The sequence below is a fragment of the Pagrus major genome, chromosome 10, assembly GCF_040436345.1.
Source record: "Pagrus major chromosome 10, Pma_NU_1.0".
Lineage (NCBI taxonomy): Eukaryota > Metazoa > Chordata > Actinopteri > Spariformes > Sparidae > Pagrus > Pagrus major.
The window spans coordinates 4,888,525-4,907,908 of NC_133224.1; the positions used below are offsets into that span (position 1 = coordinate 4,888,525).

At 42.1% G+C, this 19,384-nt stretch overlaps 1 protein-coding gene across 1 annotated transcript in view; it reads right to left on the reverse strand.

Moving 5' to 3' along the window:
* Positions 1-14,084: 14,084 nt before the first annotated feature.
* The window catches only part of col4a5 (collagen, type IV, alpha 5 (Alport syndrome)), a 37,352-nt gene continuing 32,052 nt past the window's right edge, over positions 14,085-19,384 (reverse strand). Inside the window, exons 40-49 of the mRNA XM_073475571.1 lie at positions 19,020-19,153; positions 18,834-18,906; positions 18,641-18,712; positions 18,421-18,549; positions 17,963-18,061; positions 17,204-17,416; positions 16,917-17,094; positions 16,715-16,829; positions 16,418-16,590; positions 14,085-15,979 (exon numbers count right to left, since the gene is read on the reverse strand). Coding sequence (XP_073331672.1) covers positions 15,898-15,979; positions 16,418-16,590; positions 16,715-16,829; positions 16,917-17,094; positions 17,204-17,416; positions 17,963-18,061; positions 18,421-18,549; positions 18,641-18,712; positions 18,834-18,906; positions 19,020-19,153 — 1,268 coding nt within the window. The 3' untranslated portion in view covers positions 14,085-15,897. The remainder of the gene's footprint in view (positions 15,980-16,417; positions 16,591-16,714; positions 16,830-16,916; positions 17,095-17,203; positions 17,417-17,962; positions 18,062-18,420; positions 18,550-18,640; positions 18,713-18,833; positions 18,907-19,019; positions 19,154-19,384) is intronic.

Consider the following 19,384-nt stretch of genomic DNA (forward strand, 5'->3'; position numbering starts at 1 on the left):
AAAGAACCGTATACTGTTCAGCAGTGGCATGTTTCCACATACGCACGCACGCACATACCTGTAGGTCGCGAAGACGCGTGTCACCGTCATGTGACGCACACACACAGTAGTCATGCAGCCCTATTTAGGCGAGGGTAACTCCTGCGTGCCCCCCAGTTGGGCTCATTGTCAGCGTCTCTCGGTGGCGTCCAGGATTTTCTCACACACACACGCACGCACGCACATGCATGCTGGGGTGTTCGTCATTGGCGCCGAGTGACGTAAAGAGGTTTCCAGTAACCTGAGCTGCAGCCCCAGGTGCAGCGCGCTGGTCATACTTGCCCTGTTACAACCTCGCACGCATTCACATGTATGCACACACACGTTGGGACAGGCAGCGAACACCCACATCAATCACAGTCTCAGCCGGCCTCTCTCTCTCTCTCACTCACACACACACACACGCTTTAACAGACTGATACGCCCATATTTAGCATTTCTACTCGCGCTACTCTCCCATGACTGGAGCCCACACGGCTGTTTTCATAGAGAGGAAAGTGCTGAAACACAAAGACTGACAGCTAACGTAGGCCACCGAATTGTTCAGTGTTTGCCCTCTTTAAGATTTTCCTCCGTTGTGTTTCCATCAGCCCACTCGTTTTAATTTGTTTGGACCGATGAAGGCCTGTCACTCTCGCTGCGCTTTTGTGTGGGACGCATCATTGTCACGCTTTTTAAGGGCCCCCGCACAGCAGGGATGCTGAAGGTGTCTTTAAATAGTTTGTTCGTGTCTGGTTTAGATGGGTTTTTTTTGCAGCAATGTTCGAAGTTTAAATAGTCTCAAAATGGCCGCCTACGTGATGCAGTGAACTTTACACATCTGATACTCCCATGCAAACTTGGAAGATTGGCAATAAAGTCATAAATATCTCGGCTAGATGACTGCGTGGTGCCACATGCTAGGATCGTTCACATTTTAGCGTTCTGTACGAGTAAAGTTTGATAACTTGAAAACGACTTAAAATCCTAAATAATGTTTGCATTAAATGACCGAAAGAGTCATTATTTGTCGATTTAAAGCAACAAAAGTTAACTTTTAGTCGACATTTGTTGACTTGCAGTCGGTGGATCAGGTCCATCGCCAACCATTGACCCAACAAAGAGCTGTCGTTCTCCTAAAAGTTAAATTTTGCTGCTTTATTTCATTTGAGACCCTGAAGTTCAGAATGATACTCTGACTTGATATCTTGTTCTACATATGTGCGCACAAGATTAGAAAGAAAACAAGCTTTAGTCTCGTTGAAAGTGATTTTTCACTCCTGAAACTCAATTTTATTGTCTATTTTGCAGATCTGCTAAACGAACACGGTGTTATTGGTTGATGTAACGCTTATATCGTAGCATGTGCACCAAACGAAGCTGTCTAGGAGACGATTTTAGTGCCACGTCTCAGCGTGACGCATCTTTTCGTAGCTTTTTCATGTTTAATCAAATAATCAGTGATTAAAACTGTGCCACAAAAAAGTAAGTCGCAACTTCCAAACAGTCAAAAACCCAAAGATAATCAATTCACAATCATATAAAACCATGAAAACGGCATTTTTCCGCAACTTTTGCCTGATTATTGGCTCGAATGTTTCATCGAACTTTGCTTAAATTAGCAGATATGTGGAGTTTTACTGCATCGAGGTAATTCAGAGTGCGTCTTCATTAATTAATCAGAGGTATTTCATCAATATCAAGACTCAAAATTGTCCTATCCAAGTCCAAAATATCTCAATATCCTCACAATTTCCCTCCCTAATGCCAAAAACGACACGTATACGCATCATGTTAGGAGGACAAGAGCTACGTGGAGGTTGACGCTAACAGAGTCGGTACAGAAACCCTCCTCTTACCTCCTGATGGTCCTCTGGAGGGTCGAGATAATGAAGCTAACGTCTCCCCGTCAGCAGATCCATGTTTTAATGGTCTGATCCAAACGTTAAAAATCCACAAAAATGCTGTTTTAAGATTTTAAAGCCTGTGGCGTTTCTTATATGTACATTCTGAACTATTTGAGATATTTTTCATTCGTCCCCGTTTGAACGAACAAAGAATTGAATATAAGAATATTTTGGCTGCGACAGACGAGAACATTTTTTTGTTTCTTTGTGTACTTACTCTGCTACAGCGACGTGTTTGCTTTTGAGTTTAACGCTATGGCAAAACAAAAAAAAATAAAGTGTAGAGCCTAGATTCTGGAGGGGAGGGGATTGTTTTTGTTTGTTTTTGGAAGAATTCCCCTTTAATTTATTTGAAGCATTGTTTCAAAAAAATGGATCTGTGTCGTTTCATGTCTGATCGCCTTCATGTCTGAATTTGTTTAATCCCTTTTTGTCACGACTGAATTAATTTACACAGAATCTGTGTTTATTCTGGCAACAATTCAACCTCAAAGCTCCTCGATGTTACTGATTACGATGTTGAAAATCAGCTGTTATGAATTTTTTCTTGTTCGGGGGTGGAGAACTGAGAAAGAAATGAGACCTTACGTAATATATATATATATTATATAAATATATATAATCCTCGCAGAGAAGACTTAGGGTACTGCATCATTATGCAAAACTTTTTGTTTCCTTTTTTTTTTCCTCTAATCTTTTTTGGTTTATTTTGTATTCTAGTTTACACAGAGGGAAAATAATCATCTTATTTTTTTGGTTGTTTTGTTGTTATCGGGGCGACCTTGTTTCTCTGACAAAACGAAAGCGATACAAGGGGTAGTATTTTTTTTAAGAGTACATAGGCATTTTGCAGTTATTTGTATAAAGAAATGGGTTACAACCTCTGCCTAATGTTTATTTTTTTGTAACTATATTACAGTTTATTTGCTGCTGTGTAGTACAGTTAACAAGTTGGGAAAAATGCTGTCGATGGCGACGATGAAGATGGCGTTCATCGCTACCTGCTATCAGGCCGCGGGGTCCGTTTTTCTTTCTCCCGAATCCTTTCGGAGGAGGAGGTTTGGGGGGTGACGGGGGTGGAGGAGGAGAAAAAGCAAATCCCCACTCTCTGCCCTGCTACCTGTGTTCTTAGTTTCCGAGTTGAATGCTGTTGTTTATTAGCTTTACAGGAAAGAGAAAGAGTTGGAAGAAAAAAAAATACTGTGGAGGTGTGTATCCTTCGTATGTGCATTATTTTTCAGCGACGTACGTCCTATATACGAAAAAGAAAGAAAAAAAGAGTTTAAAAAAAAAAACCTGTGGTTGGAAAATGGAAAAATCCTCCTTCTGTAAATACGGAAAACTCAAGTTGTCGCTTTTTTCATGTTATGATCGGCGCCTCGGCAGGTGCCCCCCCTTTTTGTTTTGTTTTACTTCCTTCTCTCTTTCTTTCTCTCTCTTTTTTTTTTTTTTTTCCTCGTGGAGGGAAAGGGGGGTAGGAGGGGTACTCAGAGGCGATTTGAGCATCGGCATAGTGTTTATATTTATCAAAACTTTTTTGCTTTCGATAGAGCTATTGCAATAAAAATGTGTTCATGTAACCGCTGTGGTCTCGGCTGTCCTTTCTTTTCCTTCTGTGCGTCTCCGCAACTCTTCAACAAGACGTCCAATCGGCCGAGCCCGAGAGCTCTGACGTCACCACGAGACAAAAACTCTGGTGTACACGTACCAGAAATGTTAATCTTTGCGAGGCTGCTGCTGTTTGCTGAACACACTCAGACGCCTGTGACCGACTTCTCAGGCGAGTGTGTTCTGACACAGTGACTGAGACGTTTCCACAAAGACGCGCTTTGATCGAAAGCGAAAAACAGGTTGTTTACCTGAGCAGCTGGAAAAAGATTCCTCCTGTCATCTGAAAACATGTTTTTTATATAATGTTTTAAGTCAGGCTGAAGGAACGTGCGAGTCTTCTGCAGGTTGGGAAATGTTCCTGATAACTGAGTGATAAAATCCTTACAACACAACACTGATTATCTGCAGTGACGTCTTTAATAACCTCAAGACCTGTGAAGCCAGAGTTTCCCTCTTGTGCCTCTTTCAGGCCATTTTGTGCCCCAGAGACTCGTCACCCACCGGAAACAAATGTGTCATATGGATTAAATCAGGAGAGACACCCGGCCAGGAACATAAACTTTGCTCTGATTGTGGATGAGCAGATAAAATGCCATGTTGTTAATTAAAACAAAAGGTTTTTATCCTGCGTACGGTAGCAAATCTCAGACTACACTGCAGTCACGTGCTCTCAAGCCCGAGTTCAAGCTTTTAAATCGTGATGTGACGACAAATGCAGGCTGCAAAGACGATATCTTTACTAAATAATGTATTTAATTCTGCATGGAGAGCAGGCAGCGTTGATTCAAGTAGCCCAAAGTCAGATTTGTGTAAAATTAAAGATATCGTGTTAAAATATTAGTTTGGTAAAAGTGAAGAACAACCGTACCGTGCTCGTGGTACGTAACTATCTGATATTTAATGTACTTGATATCAGAAGTACAAGTAAAAGTACATTACATTTATATATATATTTACAGTATGTGTATACTGTAAATTACCAGCAACTGACTATAAGCCTGGTAGATTATCGGATTAGTAATTGTGCTGTTTTTTTTATAAATCTCAACTTCAGTTACGAGTTAATTTACTGAGTCAGTAAAAAGTACAATATTTGCCTCCAACAGCAGAAAGTTACACACATGTACCTCAAAATTGTTCCTAAGTACAATACTCGAGTAAACACACTTAGTTACATTCCTTCACTTACAGCGACTAATGGTTACAAGCTAATACAATGTTACAAATAATGTGGGAATGCAGTACGTAAATTATGACATTGTGACATGAATCCACAGAAACCGTGGACATCAGCGAGCTAACGTGCTACGTAACGTTAGCATGTCGGTGACTACAACACTTACCTGCAACGTTTAGCCTGTTCTCATGCTCGCAGTAACTTTAAAGTAAAAGTTTGACACTTTTGGGAGGCGCTTTGAGGCGATTAGCTTAGCACAAAGGCTGGGAATGGAGGGAAACATTAGCCTAGCTCGAGTCAACGTTCACATTAAGTTATAAAAGCAAATTATTGGGAGAAACGGCCTCTATTGTAGACATCAGATTATTAAGTATATTGTTTAATGTAATTAGATGTTAACGTGGAGGAACAGACTCGGTGTCAAACTGTTCCTGATTGCATTATGAATGAACACGTGACAGCAGACGTGTTGTTCTCCTCGCCTGCACTGATAATCATTCAGAGTGTTTTACTGGGGCTGTTGTGAACCTTTGATACCTGTTAAAAAGGCGGCTGTCTCATTTCCTCATTCCTGAAGCTTTTTTTCTGCAGACGAGTGGGTTTTTTCAGGCCGATGACAGACGATGTTTATCCAGCCCAGGTGACCGAAGTCCAAACTGTCAAAACAAGCCAAAGTTCACTCTGGTCATGAGTGGCGGTCAGCTGAGAGGAGAGTCTCGATCCACCACAGGCAGCCTGGTTTTTAACTTGTATTTCAATAAATGTGTTGTTCTGGTGTTGTTATTTAAAGACCGACCGCCAAACCGGGGTTTTTTATTCTGCAAACAGAAAGTTCATATAGTGGTCAAACTCAAGGGTCTTACTCAATGCCCCACTTCTGATCTCCGTGCACGTTATCAGACTCGTATTTCAGGAAGAATAAATCATTTCTTTGCTTCGAGAGCCCTTTATAATACATGACTCGCTCTGCCCTCCGACTGCACCGAGATAGCTGTTGAGAAAACTCCTCTGACGACATCTGGACTTCTAAAATACGTCAGCACGAGTGTTTCCAAGATATCCTGCCATTCTCATGAATTTACATTTTCGGTTTAGGTGACGCACTTCGCAGTAACTCAGCTGCAGAGTAAACCCAGAAGCCACAGCGCTGAGATAAGAGATACAACAGATGTTACAGTGGACCTCAAATACTTGTCAGGATTGTGGGATATTAAACCAGCAGCATGCAGACAGACGGAGTTAGCTGCTTAGCTAGTCAACATGGGCTAATTAGCAGCTAATGAGGGAAATATTTTTGATGATTAATGCAGACGGTGGTGGAGGACGTGAATTTTACTTAATAGTTTGTAGAAATACCCTGTTACAAGTGAAAATGAAGAGAGGACCCTGCTACATTACCTCGCCCGTAATGTAAGTGGTGCTAAATAGGCTAATAATAGCATTAGCTCCTATCTAGCAACTTCACAGCTGGACTTTTGAGAAATCTTTGGCGTCATATGCCATCAAAGGGCTAGCTAGCTAACTGACAGCAAGCCTGTTAGCTCAGGTCTTTTTCCCCTCATTAAAACTTTTTATAAATTGAAATGAGGCCTAGAAAACAGACGCTCAAATAGGGTTCCTGGTTTGATAGCGTGTTAGCGGTTAGCTTGCCAGCTGCAAGACTCGAGTAGGCCTAGTTAGACTTTGGTCGTCCAAATGCAAGAAAACTAGGCTTCATCTCTGCGCTGGATACATGTGGGCAATGAAGGTCAACATTTCTGTGTGTGTGTGTATGTATAGAATAAAAAAAGCCAGACAGTATTTGAAGTTTTACACTTTTATATTTAATTGTTTAAAGTAAGTCCCAGCTTACCTTTTCCTCTTCTTCTACCTTAGGGATGTGTAACTTTTATTTTCAGAAGTTAAACCCCATGTCAGGTCGATAAAAAACAAGTAAAAACCCACAAAACATACCGAAGACATGACCTCAGTGTCTTCATCGGTAGCTCCCAGCTCAGGTCCCCCAATATGGCCACGAGAGGGTTAGTTACATCACCTAATTATACCAGGCTGACATATTCTCATTCATAACATTCAGCGTGTGCAGGAGAAAGGTTCAGGAGTTGATGGACCTGAAACTGACCTCTAACGTGGCCTCTAATCCTACAAACGTAGCCCCTGGAACGGTTTTTACCCAGCGAACCCCTCCAGTCGCCCGGGGGAGAGCGTCTACCGCCTCGCCGCTGACTGACAGACTTCCACAGTGAGCGCCTGGAGGCAGATATGATGATGTATACCAGTGTTTGTGTGAGTGTGTGTGTGTGTGTGTGTGGATGATGAGGGCCATTCCAGTGCACCAGGCAGGGGGCATTTCAACGCCAGCATGTGACCCGCTAGGGTTTCATTACTGATGGACGAACCAGTGGGCCCACTGGGGACGTAGACTGGTGCTAGAGTTTCAAAACAACACCCAGTGTGCTCATACGTGTTTATGTGCACGACGCGGGCCAAGGCTTGGAGTCCACCGCGCGGATCTGATGTACGCGGCTCTTCAACTATTACAGCGCGGCTATTAGCATCTTCGTCGGCGAGTGTATGCAAAATCCCTGGAATCCACTCGCTAACCCTTCACACAACACAGATGGTTTCCTCTAATGAGAGAGGATGCGTGAGGAGTGTCACCTGACCGCATCGCACCCTGCAGGGGGGGATGACCTCGTTGACGCTCAACAACGGCATCCGTCTTCCATCGACAGGAGGAGTTTCCTATTTAGGTAGCAAGCAAGAAAGATAGGGCTTTCCAGGTGTCCTCGAGAGCAGGTGCTTAGACGTCTTATAACTGGATATGTACTGGAAGCAAAAGTGCCCACACACAGTAATGGCTGACATTAAACTTACACAGCCATGTAGCGAAGTGAAGTGAAGTCATGTCCCACTTTCAGGGTTGATTCTGCTCGACTGACACTCAGTAGTTTGTCCGTTTACATATCTCCTACTGTACTGGACATGTCATATATACCCTGATTTATCTGTTTTTCTCTGAATGGGACCATTAATGTGGTCAACATATTGTGTTTTAGGAAATAAATTCATGTATAACAAATGCCGGATTTACAAGAAGGCCCAAATGATTAAGAATCTGTCAGAGACGGCGTTTCACAAAGTTTATGAAGTTTCTCCTAACTCAACATCTCACAAAATTGAGCGATTTTTAAAGGGAGTCTGGTGAGTTTCTCCATGGGCGACAAAGAAGTCCCCCATACTGGTTACTGTTTACCGTATTTGTAAAATTTGACGTGTTTACCGTTAATAAAATGTCTTCTTTCATAAATTTAGTGTCAAATGTTTTGCTGTGTTCAAACAGCCGCTAAATGTTGGCAAGTACGACGCGCTGTCGACACAGAAGCAGACAGGATAGCGAAGCAATGCCACAACAAAATGAGACTTTTTACAAGGAAGTAAACAACTTAATGTTTTGCATTCAATGCCGGATTTACAAGAAGGCCCAAATAATTAAGAATTTGTCAGATACAGCATTATAAAGCTTCTCCTAACTCAACATTTTACAAAATTGAGCAATTTTTAAAGGGAGTCTGGTGAGTTTCTCAATGGGTGACAAAGAAGTCCCCCGTATTGATTACTGTTTACCATATTTGTAGCATTTTAAAAGGAATCTGGGGGTATTGATCAGACACAAGGGTAACAAGGTAAAACGGTGCACTGGACAAATTACATATTAAACCTTAAACCCTGATGTTAGATGAGATTTTCTTGCCTTTAATTTGATTTCTCAGGTTTTTCTACCTGATTAGCTGCATTTAAATCTCAGCTACTTCGCTGGAATATCAATCAAAGACGTTTTTATTGAACATTTTAGCTCGTCGGCGTTCACGTCGGTTAGACGTCAGACTGGCATTCAGTCACTTGCACAGTGCGGTTCATTGTCTGAGGTGTACGAGTGTGAAATGTGAGCATTACGTTCATCCGCACTGACATTTAAGTGTAAATATACATGCACTTTTAGCTCATGCTCTTATCCTGAGAGACTTATCCTGATTGAGCAGGGGATTCTTCGCTTAAGGACACTTTGGCAGGACACCTCGGCCTTTAAGTGCAGGGAACACCTAATCTGTTTTTTGGTAATGGGATGGGCTCTCAACAACACCGGAGGGGGGAAACCTCCCAGCCGCCGCCGCCAGCCGTGGTGTGATGCCGCGCTTTGTGTTTTGTCGTCGCGCGTCCCAAACTTACCTTTTGTGCGTCGAACGGAAGCCACGGAGGGAAACGCGCTCAGACAAAAGATCAGCGTGTCTTTCCAGAAGCCAGCAGGCAGTCGTAGCTCCAAACAGCTTAGAGGGCCGAGACAATACACACACACACACACACACAGACACACACAGACCACCTCACCTCCGATCCTCTCTTGTCTCTATAGCTCAGCCAAAACGAATCAGGAAGTAGATTAGTCGAGAAAGCCTGTAGCCTCAAACGGCTTAGCGGAGCAAAACAATAGCTGCAGCTAACACGGGGAAGAAAAGGGAAAGAGCAGTTTGCCAGTTTTTTACTTTATTTCTGGCTCTCTTGATTTAATTACTCTAGTTATTTTATGTTTCTCCTTTTGTTTGTGCGTGTGTTTTTGAATACATCTTTATTCCTGACGCACATTTTTTTTTTACCATTTTATAAATCAGAGTGTCGACCAGGTGTGGATTAGGTCGAAGTTAAAATAAGATTATCAGCACCGGGTTTATGAGAGACACGAGACATTGGTGATGGACGTTTGTCAAGCCTGAATGAGGAACTGTTACGTTGCTATTATCCTATTTTTACGATGACGTCTGCTGGTTTCATATTTTTATATTTCCTTCTTTTTCTTTTGTTTTCCAGTCATATTCCATTCGTTTCTGATTCTTCAACATGGTCGCTAAAAAGAAATCTTTTGATTATTTCCATCCTGTTAATGTTCGTCTTCATGTAGCCAGCGGTCCAGTGGGGTGGCCGTGGCTGCCCCCCGACCCCCCAACTTTCAGGGGACACCCCTGCATGTAGAAGTAAAAAGTACCCAGAAGTCATACTTGAGTAACAGTAAAGATATCTCAACAAAGAGTACTTGAAGTGTCTGATATTAAATGTACAAGTAAAAGTAACTTCTACATATATTTGTGTATGTATTGACTGTATACTTCGGGGTCGACTGATTATCAGACGACACAGATATCGGATATGATATTCAGCATTTTTCTGATTATCAAAATGTGTGTGTGTGTGTCCTCACACTCTGTAGTGTAACGCTGCCATCTGCTGGTCGTGACTGTTTCAAGCGCCCTCTGGAGCCTCTTTAAATAAACTGGGACTCGAGATCAGTGTTTGAGACAATGAGTTAAACTAAAAACATCTAATATCAGGGACTGACCGGCTTGTGATTTATTTCTTTAATGATGAATAATGTGACTCTATAAACAAATCCTGCAGTTTGTTGTAGAAATACTTGTTGCAGTTGTAGAAGTACCCAAAAGTCATACTTAAAAGTAAAAGTAAAGATATCGTGTTAAAGTATTACTTTGGTAAAAGTGAAAGTCTGAAAGTATCTGATGTTAAATGTACAGAATAAGTTTTATTTTATCATGTCGATAAATAAAACAATGAGTAAATGTACTTAGTTACATGTTACAAGTTCTTTGTGTAACTGAGATGATTACAAAACCCTTCCCCTGTATTTTATTTTACATTTTGACATGACACCTGTAAAGTAACTCGTAACTAAAGTTATCAAATAAATGTAGTGGAGTAAGAAGTACTATATTTGCCTCCAAAATGTAGTTTAATGGACGTATAAAGTAGCAGAGAATGGAAATACTAAAGTTGTAGCAGTCCCATTGTTTCATAATTGCTGTCTTTCTTTGTTTTGGGCTGATTTTCAAACTCCCTCAGGACAGTTTGCAGAGGATTCAGATCACCTGTGTGCAGGTGGGGAGACTGACTCCTGATGGAGGAGTGGAGGCAGCTTGGGGCTTTCCCCTCCCGACCAATCAGGGTGTGACGACGCCTAAAGCTCCTACACACCTTCAGTTTGACATTTTATTTCACTGGGGCCTGTAGGAGCACATTTTAGTTTGATTATACCCTGAAGAGGCATTTGTTTATTGGTTTATTGTCCAAGTAGCTGACACTGGGCATCCCCTGTACATACATGTTTTTTGTTTATATTTCTATGTAGGGCGGGCTGGCCTGTAAGCATTTTACTGCCAGTACCGCCACAAAGTAAAGTACAAATACTTCAAAATGACTATACTTGGTTACATTCCATCACTGGTTAACAGTCAGTGAGAAAATGGCTGCACATGCATTTTCAGGTAACACAATACCCTGTGAAGTGTAGGCAGCAGAAGACACGAACTGGACCTGATCACACATCACTTGTGTTCAATCCACGCAGTCAACTTGATGCTCGTAGCACATCGCAGCAACAGCTCGCTGACCGTGAACCCAGAGTCCAACGTAGAGGGGCTCGGTGAACGTGGTCCGGACCGTGTGGAGGAGGGTCACGGTCTCGGAGACGCTGTAGAAGGACAGAGTTCCCGCCCCGTGATCCAGGTACACTCCGACCCTGGAGGACACGGGATGGGGCTCGGCGGCTGTGATGTACACGTGCCTGACCATAAAACGAGCGTCCAAACAGTCCAAAGCCCAAGACTTCTCGTTGAATCCAAAAGTAGCTTCGGTTCCCGTTCTGCTGATGTCCTTGTACGAGACGCCGACAGAAATAGGCCCCCCGCTCCTCTCCACCTCGAAGTAGTGACGCCCGGTCAGACTCTCTTTACTCATGACTTGAGATGCGTCCACGAATCTGTCCGGGTGACTGGGATATTCCACGTCTTCGTCCACTTTTGTTGCTTTCCTGTTCCCCTCAGATAGCAACAGACGTGGGTTAGCTGTGTCTGGATCCAGGGTTATTTCACATGAGTATTTTAAGAGTTCGGCTCTGGTCTTGGGCTCCTCTTTCTCGTCCTCATGAAGACTTTCCTGTGGCTTATCGGACACATCTGGAGGTCCTGAAGCACCTTGAAGTCCTTCCTGTAAATCCTCTTCCATGGTGTTTTCCAACAGGACACGCCTTGGTGTGAAGACCTCTCTGCACTGAGGACAGCGGTGGGTTTCTCTTCTTCACAGAAGCTTTTAACACAGCTCCTGCAGCAGCTGTGACCACAGGGAATAGTCACCGGATCCTTTAGCAGATCAGAACAGATTGAACAGTGTTGTTCACAGCCTTGTTGAGCCCTTTCACTCTCAGAGAGTCAAACGCCTCCCTCCAATCCAAAACAAAACTGACTTCATTTCCTGAATGTGCTCTTGGTGATCTACATTGAATGGGGACTGTCTGCTCAGGCACTTAACGGTATGCTAACTGTACACTGCAGATCTATGGAGGGGGCAGGACTTTGAACGGGTCTGGCTCTGTTTCAAAACAGGAAGTGGAGGGAGGGCTTATCTGGGTTTCATAATTCCAGGAAGAGGAGCGGTTTCAGGAAGTCGGGGTGCGTTCATGTCGCTCCTGTTTACAACATGGAGTTTTTGTTTCCCCTCACAAACAAAAGATAAAACTTACCTTTCAAAGATGATCCAAAGATCTGTCCCATACTAATATACATTTTATTAAAGGATAAGTTCACCCAAAAATGAAAATTCAGTCATTATCCACTCACCAACATGCAAGTGGATGGAAAGTCGGGTGACATTTCGTAGTCCACAAAACACTTCTGGAGCTTCACAGCGAAACAGCACTGCAGCATTCTGCTCAACAGCTGAAGTAGATGGTGACTTGTTTTAAAACGTAAGAATACCACCAAACCACCCCCCCCAAAATGGCTCCATACAGCTCATCCAACATAATCCAGGCTTCTGGAAGCCCAGAGATCTCAAACTGATTTGAAAAGACGTTATTTACACCCTTGATGTGCAGGCGAGCTTGTGCACCCACTTCAGACGTGGTGTGCGCTAACACTTTTAGCTTACCAGCTTTAAAAAATAACCTCTTTTCAAATCATTTTGGGATCTCAGGGCGTCTGGAGACTGGGATTACGCAGGACAAACTGCATGGAGCCATTTCACGCTCTCTTTCTTTCAGTTTTTTTTTTTTTTTTTACATTTTTAAAACAAGTCCCCGTCTACTTCAGTCGTTTAGCAGAATGATGCAACACTGTTTTGCTGTGAATTTCTGGTATGGACATAAAATATTATTGCGATATTTTGAAATCTCCTTAAATGCGCTTCATAAATGCTACAACTGGGCGACAAGCACAATGGAGAACAACACAGGCGACATGACTGTAACTTTACTGACTTCTTTGTGACTTCTTTGTGTCGTTTTGGTCATAGACGGCCCTCTCACATTCCTGTACTTCTTTTATTTGAACCGCACTGTGACTTTTATTTTCTATTCTTGTCTCTTTTACACCTATTCTATTTTAGCCAACTTTCCTATTTCTTAACTTGGTTTAATGTTTTGTTTCTTGATGTCTTCCTACTTGTTTTTAATGTATTTTAAATGCAATTTTTAATTTCTTTTAATGTAATTAAATGCCCCTGTAAAGCACTTTGAGTTGCCTTGTGTCTGAATTGTGCTACACAAATAAACTTGCCTTGCCTTATTATGCAAGGTGAAGTAATACGCATGATTATACTTCATGTCCACTTCATGTGATGATGATATAATATGAATATATTGCCAAGCCCTACGTTGGACAGGTTATAAAAAATGTGCAAATAACATTAAAAATTAAGTTAGCTTAGTTGTAAGACAGTTCGTCCTCATCAGAAAACCTAGGTTGAATGTGAAAGCAGCTTACTACGACTCTAAATTCTCGACTCTGAAGCGACCTCTTATGGTGGCTGCAAGTATTACAACAGCAAAAGGAGAAAGTCAGGTGAAGTGTGACAGGTTACACGTCTGCCAAGCGAAGAGGTTAGGTCAAACAACCACAGGACATCCAGAAGACCGCTATTGGTGCTCCGCGTGAAAGTAACAGTCAACGGTGAGTTATTTTAACTAACCAATGTGGCTCATTTACATCATGTAACTGAAGTTTCACGCATAACGTTGGTACAATGTCAATATATTGCTCAGCTATATGCTTGATAATGAAAGAAATTTTAAAAATAACATTAAAAATTAAGTCGGCTTGGTTGTGAGAGTAAGATATTAGCGCTTTTAGTAAAAAAGACTATAATGTTGGAACAAAAACCTTTTAAAGAAATCCTCGAAATGTAAGTAATGCTTAAATTCCTCTGTAAGAGATTCGACTGTTCTCTCTTGGTGGTCGTGATTCATTTTCAAAAGACAGCACTTTGGACATAGTATTTATTTCAGTCTTAAAAGTTTATAACAACTTCTGGATAACATAACATGAAAAATAAACAAAAAAACAAAAAAAAAAAACAAAAGAAAAAAAAAACAAATACACATTTTGTTTTAATCGCACCCCAGGTTGACAAAATTAGAATTCATAAAAGCAGTTTTGAAAAAATAAAAATAACAATAAAATCACAGGAAAACATTTCTCCCCCCCTAGAACAGCTCTTGTAGACTTACAGTACATCAGGAGTGCGAACGCCAGATGTGAGAGAAGCGTCACATCAGGCGTCACTGTCACACCTGATCTCCACCTGTGTCTCAACAGGCTCGAGTGTGAACACTTTAAACCAATTTTGGATACAAATTCAAGCCAGCGAAAGTGGATTTAAAGGTTTTTCGGGGTGCAAAATGAGCCCCTCAAAACCTCAGGCCCTCTTTTTACAGCAAAGCCCAGCACCTGGAAATGTTACAAAACACAAAACAAAATTCACGGTTTTCTAATCAAGGAGCCAAAGATTTAATTCAAATCCTTTTTTTTTTGTTTTTTTTTTGCACAATATCTGGAACATTTCCCAATCATTAGACTACCTAAAAGCAAATCCCCTTTATTTCAGTTCAACATTTATTAATTCTACAAATTGAGTACAAAAGATTTAAGCGATTGGCGTCGTTAATATCATACAAGACTGTTATGTTTGAGGGAAAATGGCTCTGTCTTTGCTCAGTAGTTAGCTTTATTTTATCGGTGAAATGCCTGACCTTTGTGTTTGAAAACAGCGAACAATCTCCCCACAGCCGAATAAAGTTTATATACCTTTTATCCTCTTTTTTCAAATATATATTTATTATATATAAAATACTGTTTCATTCATAAAAGCCTTACTTTGTACAATATCTGAGTGTGTCAGTGAGCAGTGAAGTGAATGTATGTGTGTGTGTCTGTGGGTGTGTTTGTGTGTGAAAGCGTGAGTGTGTGAGCTAAAAAGAACCTGGAAAGTTGTCTTATAACAAAGAACTGGTACAGATTCAGGACCTAATACACTAAAAACAAAAGGTGTTTTACACAATATACACATTTAATTACTTACAAAAAAAAAAAAGTAAGAGAAAGAAGGTGTAGGCTGACGGTTAGAAGGCGGGCTACAGCAGGGTTAGTACCACCAAATGTAACGTTAAACGACAGAAAAATGACGGAGAGTGAGAGAGAGAGAGAGGAAGAGCGTGTGAATGAAGAGCTAGTAATAAAAAAGGCAGTCAGTCTCACTAAGGAAAGCTCATCGTCAGTGCATCTCTCATCTTGGATGTTCCGAAGTCAAAGTGCCGAGACCATCCACTCCTCATCAATAAGGCCGAAAACAAAAAAAAAAAAAATAAAAAAAGGAGCACTTCTGTCTACAAATGGATGTACAGGATCACATTTTTGTTGCAACAACGTCAAAAAGTGATTTTCTTTTTTTAAAAAAAGAGAAAGGAAACTGATCCTTTTTGGGAAAGAAGGGCAAAGAAATGAAAAATGCACTTTTGTTGTCACACATCCATCATGGCACCATTTAGTGGATTTTTTTTTCTGCTGTCATTTTGAGGTACTTCTTAAGAAAAACAAAGACTAAATGTAAGATTTATTTTCGTCAGTTTTTTCTTTTCTTTTTTTTTTATAAGCTGTGTTGCACAGTAGCACCATTGTTTTAGTTGTAGTTTTTTTTGTTTTTTTTTCCGGAAGACAATGCACCATTGGAATTCCACTTTGTCACCACGATGACGGCCTATCCGTCGCTGTGACCACCACCCCCCTACTTGTCCCCCGTCATCCAATCATCTCTTGTAATCGATCAGGCGTCCCCCGCCGTGTGCCGTTACGTACTCTTCATGCAGACCACGCAACGGCTGACGCGCGTCCGTAGGTTACCCGCCTTGAGAGTCTCTGACTGGGGCTTCCTGTGAGGTACAAAAGGTAAAGGGTGGTTACGCTAGGGACAACGCTAAGGACAGACGGATGGATGTAAAATTTACAGATTTCTATTGTGAAACATTTGCAAGAACGTGTCGGCTTGTGTGTAACTGTAAAATGCAGTTAGGCCAAGACATTAACACATATAAGACAGTTACATTAGCACTTTAGATAAGTATTTCAGAACAAGGTGTTCAAAAAAGCATGATTATATTGTTTTTATTATACATTATGCTCAACTGGCATACACATGATTTGACACCCACCAGGAGTTTATCCTCTCTTGTTTTTTCCCTGGCCATTATTCGAGACCCAGCTTTTATTTGACTAAAAAACCTCTCTTTTCCTGATTATCCTCACAACATAATGAGAAATGAGTTTGGGCTCTAATAACTAAACCATCCTGCTGAGTTGTGTATCCATACCTGAACATCTCTGTGGTTTCTACAGTTGCCAGCCAGAAGCTGTAGGAGTTGCCGTAGTAGTTGCACGTCCCTCTGCCGTGGCACTCTATGAAGGGAGCGCTGCGAAACTCCTCCAGGCAGGAGCCGGGGGAGGCCAGGGCCTGACCGGAGCCCTCTGCTCCTGCGCTAGTGTGCTGTGGATGACAGGGAACACTGGTTATGTACTGCAGTGCATAGATGAAACGTGCCGTGTGCTGAAGGGTAAGTTAGAGAGGGTGCTGAGGACAAATATTGGCGGGTAGAGGTGTTTCGTCTTACCATCATGAAGGAATATCCAATCCACAGAGGGTTCCAATTCGCAGGGCAAGAGGGAATCTGGATTGTCTGACTGTGGACTGCTATCACCATGGCTGGAGCTTCACATACTGAACACCTAGACACACACACAGAAATATAATTAAACAACTTGCATCCGACCTCATCCAACCTGTTTCTTCTTCTTCCTTCTCTCCATCCCTACCTGCTGATGTAAGGCTTGATGCCCTCTCCAGTGATGGGGGCCATGGACATGGGCATGGGCTCAGGCGTGGACAGCCAGTAGGAGTAGTCGTTGCGGGAGGCGAAGTTGCAGACGTTGTTGATGTTGCAGAACATGAAGGGCATGGTGCTGAACCTGCGCAGACAGCTGCCGGCAGAGCCTGGAGCAGAGGACGGAGGAAGAAGACGATCAAATATATGAAGTGACTTTGATACAACGGGATTTTAGCAAAAACCTTTTAGATTTGAAGCAGCACCCTGTTTACATACCAAGATCCTGTCCGTGTGCTCTCTCGTTACCCTGCACATACAGCAGGGAGTAACCGTCATAGATGAGGTTAGTGCCATCAGGACAGAAGGGAACATCCTGACCCTGGCTGTGGCGGGTGATGAGGAAGCCGTGAGCCGCAGACACTGATCCTGGAGGACCAGGTTGACCTTGTGGACCATCTGAACCAGGGGGACCAGGGTAGCCAGCTTGACCTACGATCAGGGGAAAGGGACATTTTAGAAATGGGAGGCTATTATGTTTCTAGTTTTACTAATTCTTCAGCCAACTTTAAGCAAAAGAGGGAATTTTAAACCACAACACCACATTGCTTATGTTTGTTTTATGTTTGGCTTGTTGTTTATGCTAGGCTGAGCCAGGTGTGATGTAATGGTTCGTGACTGATAGTGAATTTTAAAATAAAAACGATAATTTCAAGCAGGAAAATGCTGATAGCTGATTATCTTGCCACTATTCTAGACTTTGAACTGAACATCCAACTGAAAGTATCACATTTATTTCATTACAAATGTCAAATAATTCAATGAAGTGTTAGTATCTATTAAAATCTACATGAATGATTTATGATGCACTTTAATATTTCTCTTTAAGATTGCTGTTCGAATAAAACCTTTCAGATAAAGTTAACTTCTTTAAATCTAGAAACAAATAGAAACAGAAGCAGGTAATAAGGCCTATATTTGAGGAAAAATTCAAAAACACGGTATGATTCAGTCTGTGGGTTTGACTGTTCCACTCACCAGGTTGACCGGCCGGTCCGCTGTCTCCCTTCCTGCCAGGTGGACCGCTGAAGCCAGGAGGACCCTCCAAACCAGCATCTCCAGGGTCACCAGCCTGACCTGAGAGCAGTGAAAAACAAGAGTCCTCTTTGTTAGATGACCAAAGTTTTGTTAGATGAACTCATTATCGATGCGGGATGCACACTATTTTTTTCCCTGATAATGCTACATTGTGAACAACAAATCTTTGCCAGTTAGCATTAGCAGCCAGTGGGCAGCAGAGTCCTGCAGTGTGTTTGGCTAACGGCGCTTACAGCTAACAGCGCTAATACGTCACAGTGATGATGGTCTTAATTATTCTTTGATATTCACAATACCCATTAAAAAAGTGAGCAGAGGAGAAAAAGACAAGCTTGCCCACAAATTCTTATGCAACTGTCTTGTGACCTTCATCATGTCAAGAGTCCACAATTACCCACCTGGAGCTCCATCACGTCCAGGAGAACCAGGACCTCCTCGACCACCAGGCTGGCCTTGAGGACCAGGTGGTCCTCGCTCTCCCTTCACCACAATGGGTGCCGGAGGTACACCAGGGTCACCAGGAGGTCCTAGAGGTAAAAAATAATCCGTTTGAATTAGTCTAAAGGAAAATCTCAAGTTTGCATTGAATTCAACAAAAAGGTAAATGTGTTCACGCACCTGTGGGTCCGATATCTCCAGGATCACCGCGAAGACCAGCACCACCAGCAAGTCCTGGATCTCCCTTTGGTCCTGGCAAAAACACAAATGAAACAATTAATTTAGCTTTGCTTAACATGGAAGTATAACATAAAAATACATTTCTGGATAGAGGGAACAATGAGGAAATACTGTTACAGTATCGTGGACTGACCAGGGAATCCAGGAACACCAGGCAGACCGATATCTCCCTTCACACCAGTACCCCCAGGAAGACCGGGTGAACCCTGGTAAGAAAGAGACATCTCAGGCTCAGGATCACATTTTATCTCTTAGAGATTCTTTAACTTCCTTCAAGTTCAAGAGACCAAATTTAGCTAATTTAACAAAATGATCTTACAGGGAATCCAGGAGTACCAAAATCTCCCTTCTGTCCGGGGAAGCCTGGTTGGCCAGGAGCACCGGGAATACCCTTCTCTCCCTTCACACCACCGCTTCCTGCGGGCCCACGGAGACCCTCTGGGCCAGGTGGACCTTCATTAGCAGACAACAAAAGTAAAAAATCAGGTACAGAATGATGGAAAAATAACACAAGATGGTCGCACAAGAAGTCTTTTCTCATTATATACTCTTTAGGATCAGTTTGGTTTCCGTTTATCAAGGAAAAATCAGGAAGCTGTTTAAGAACACGCCATGTAGTAGTTGACTTTCTTGCCTTGTTGAGCAAGTGTATTCCTGCTTCATATTTTTAACCGTATAAATGGA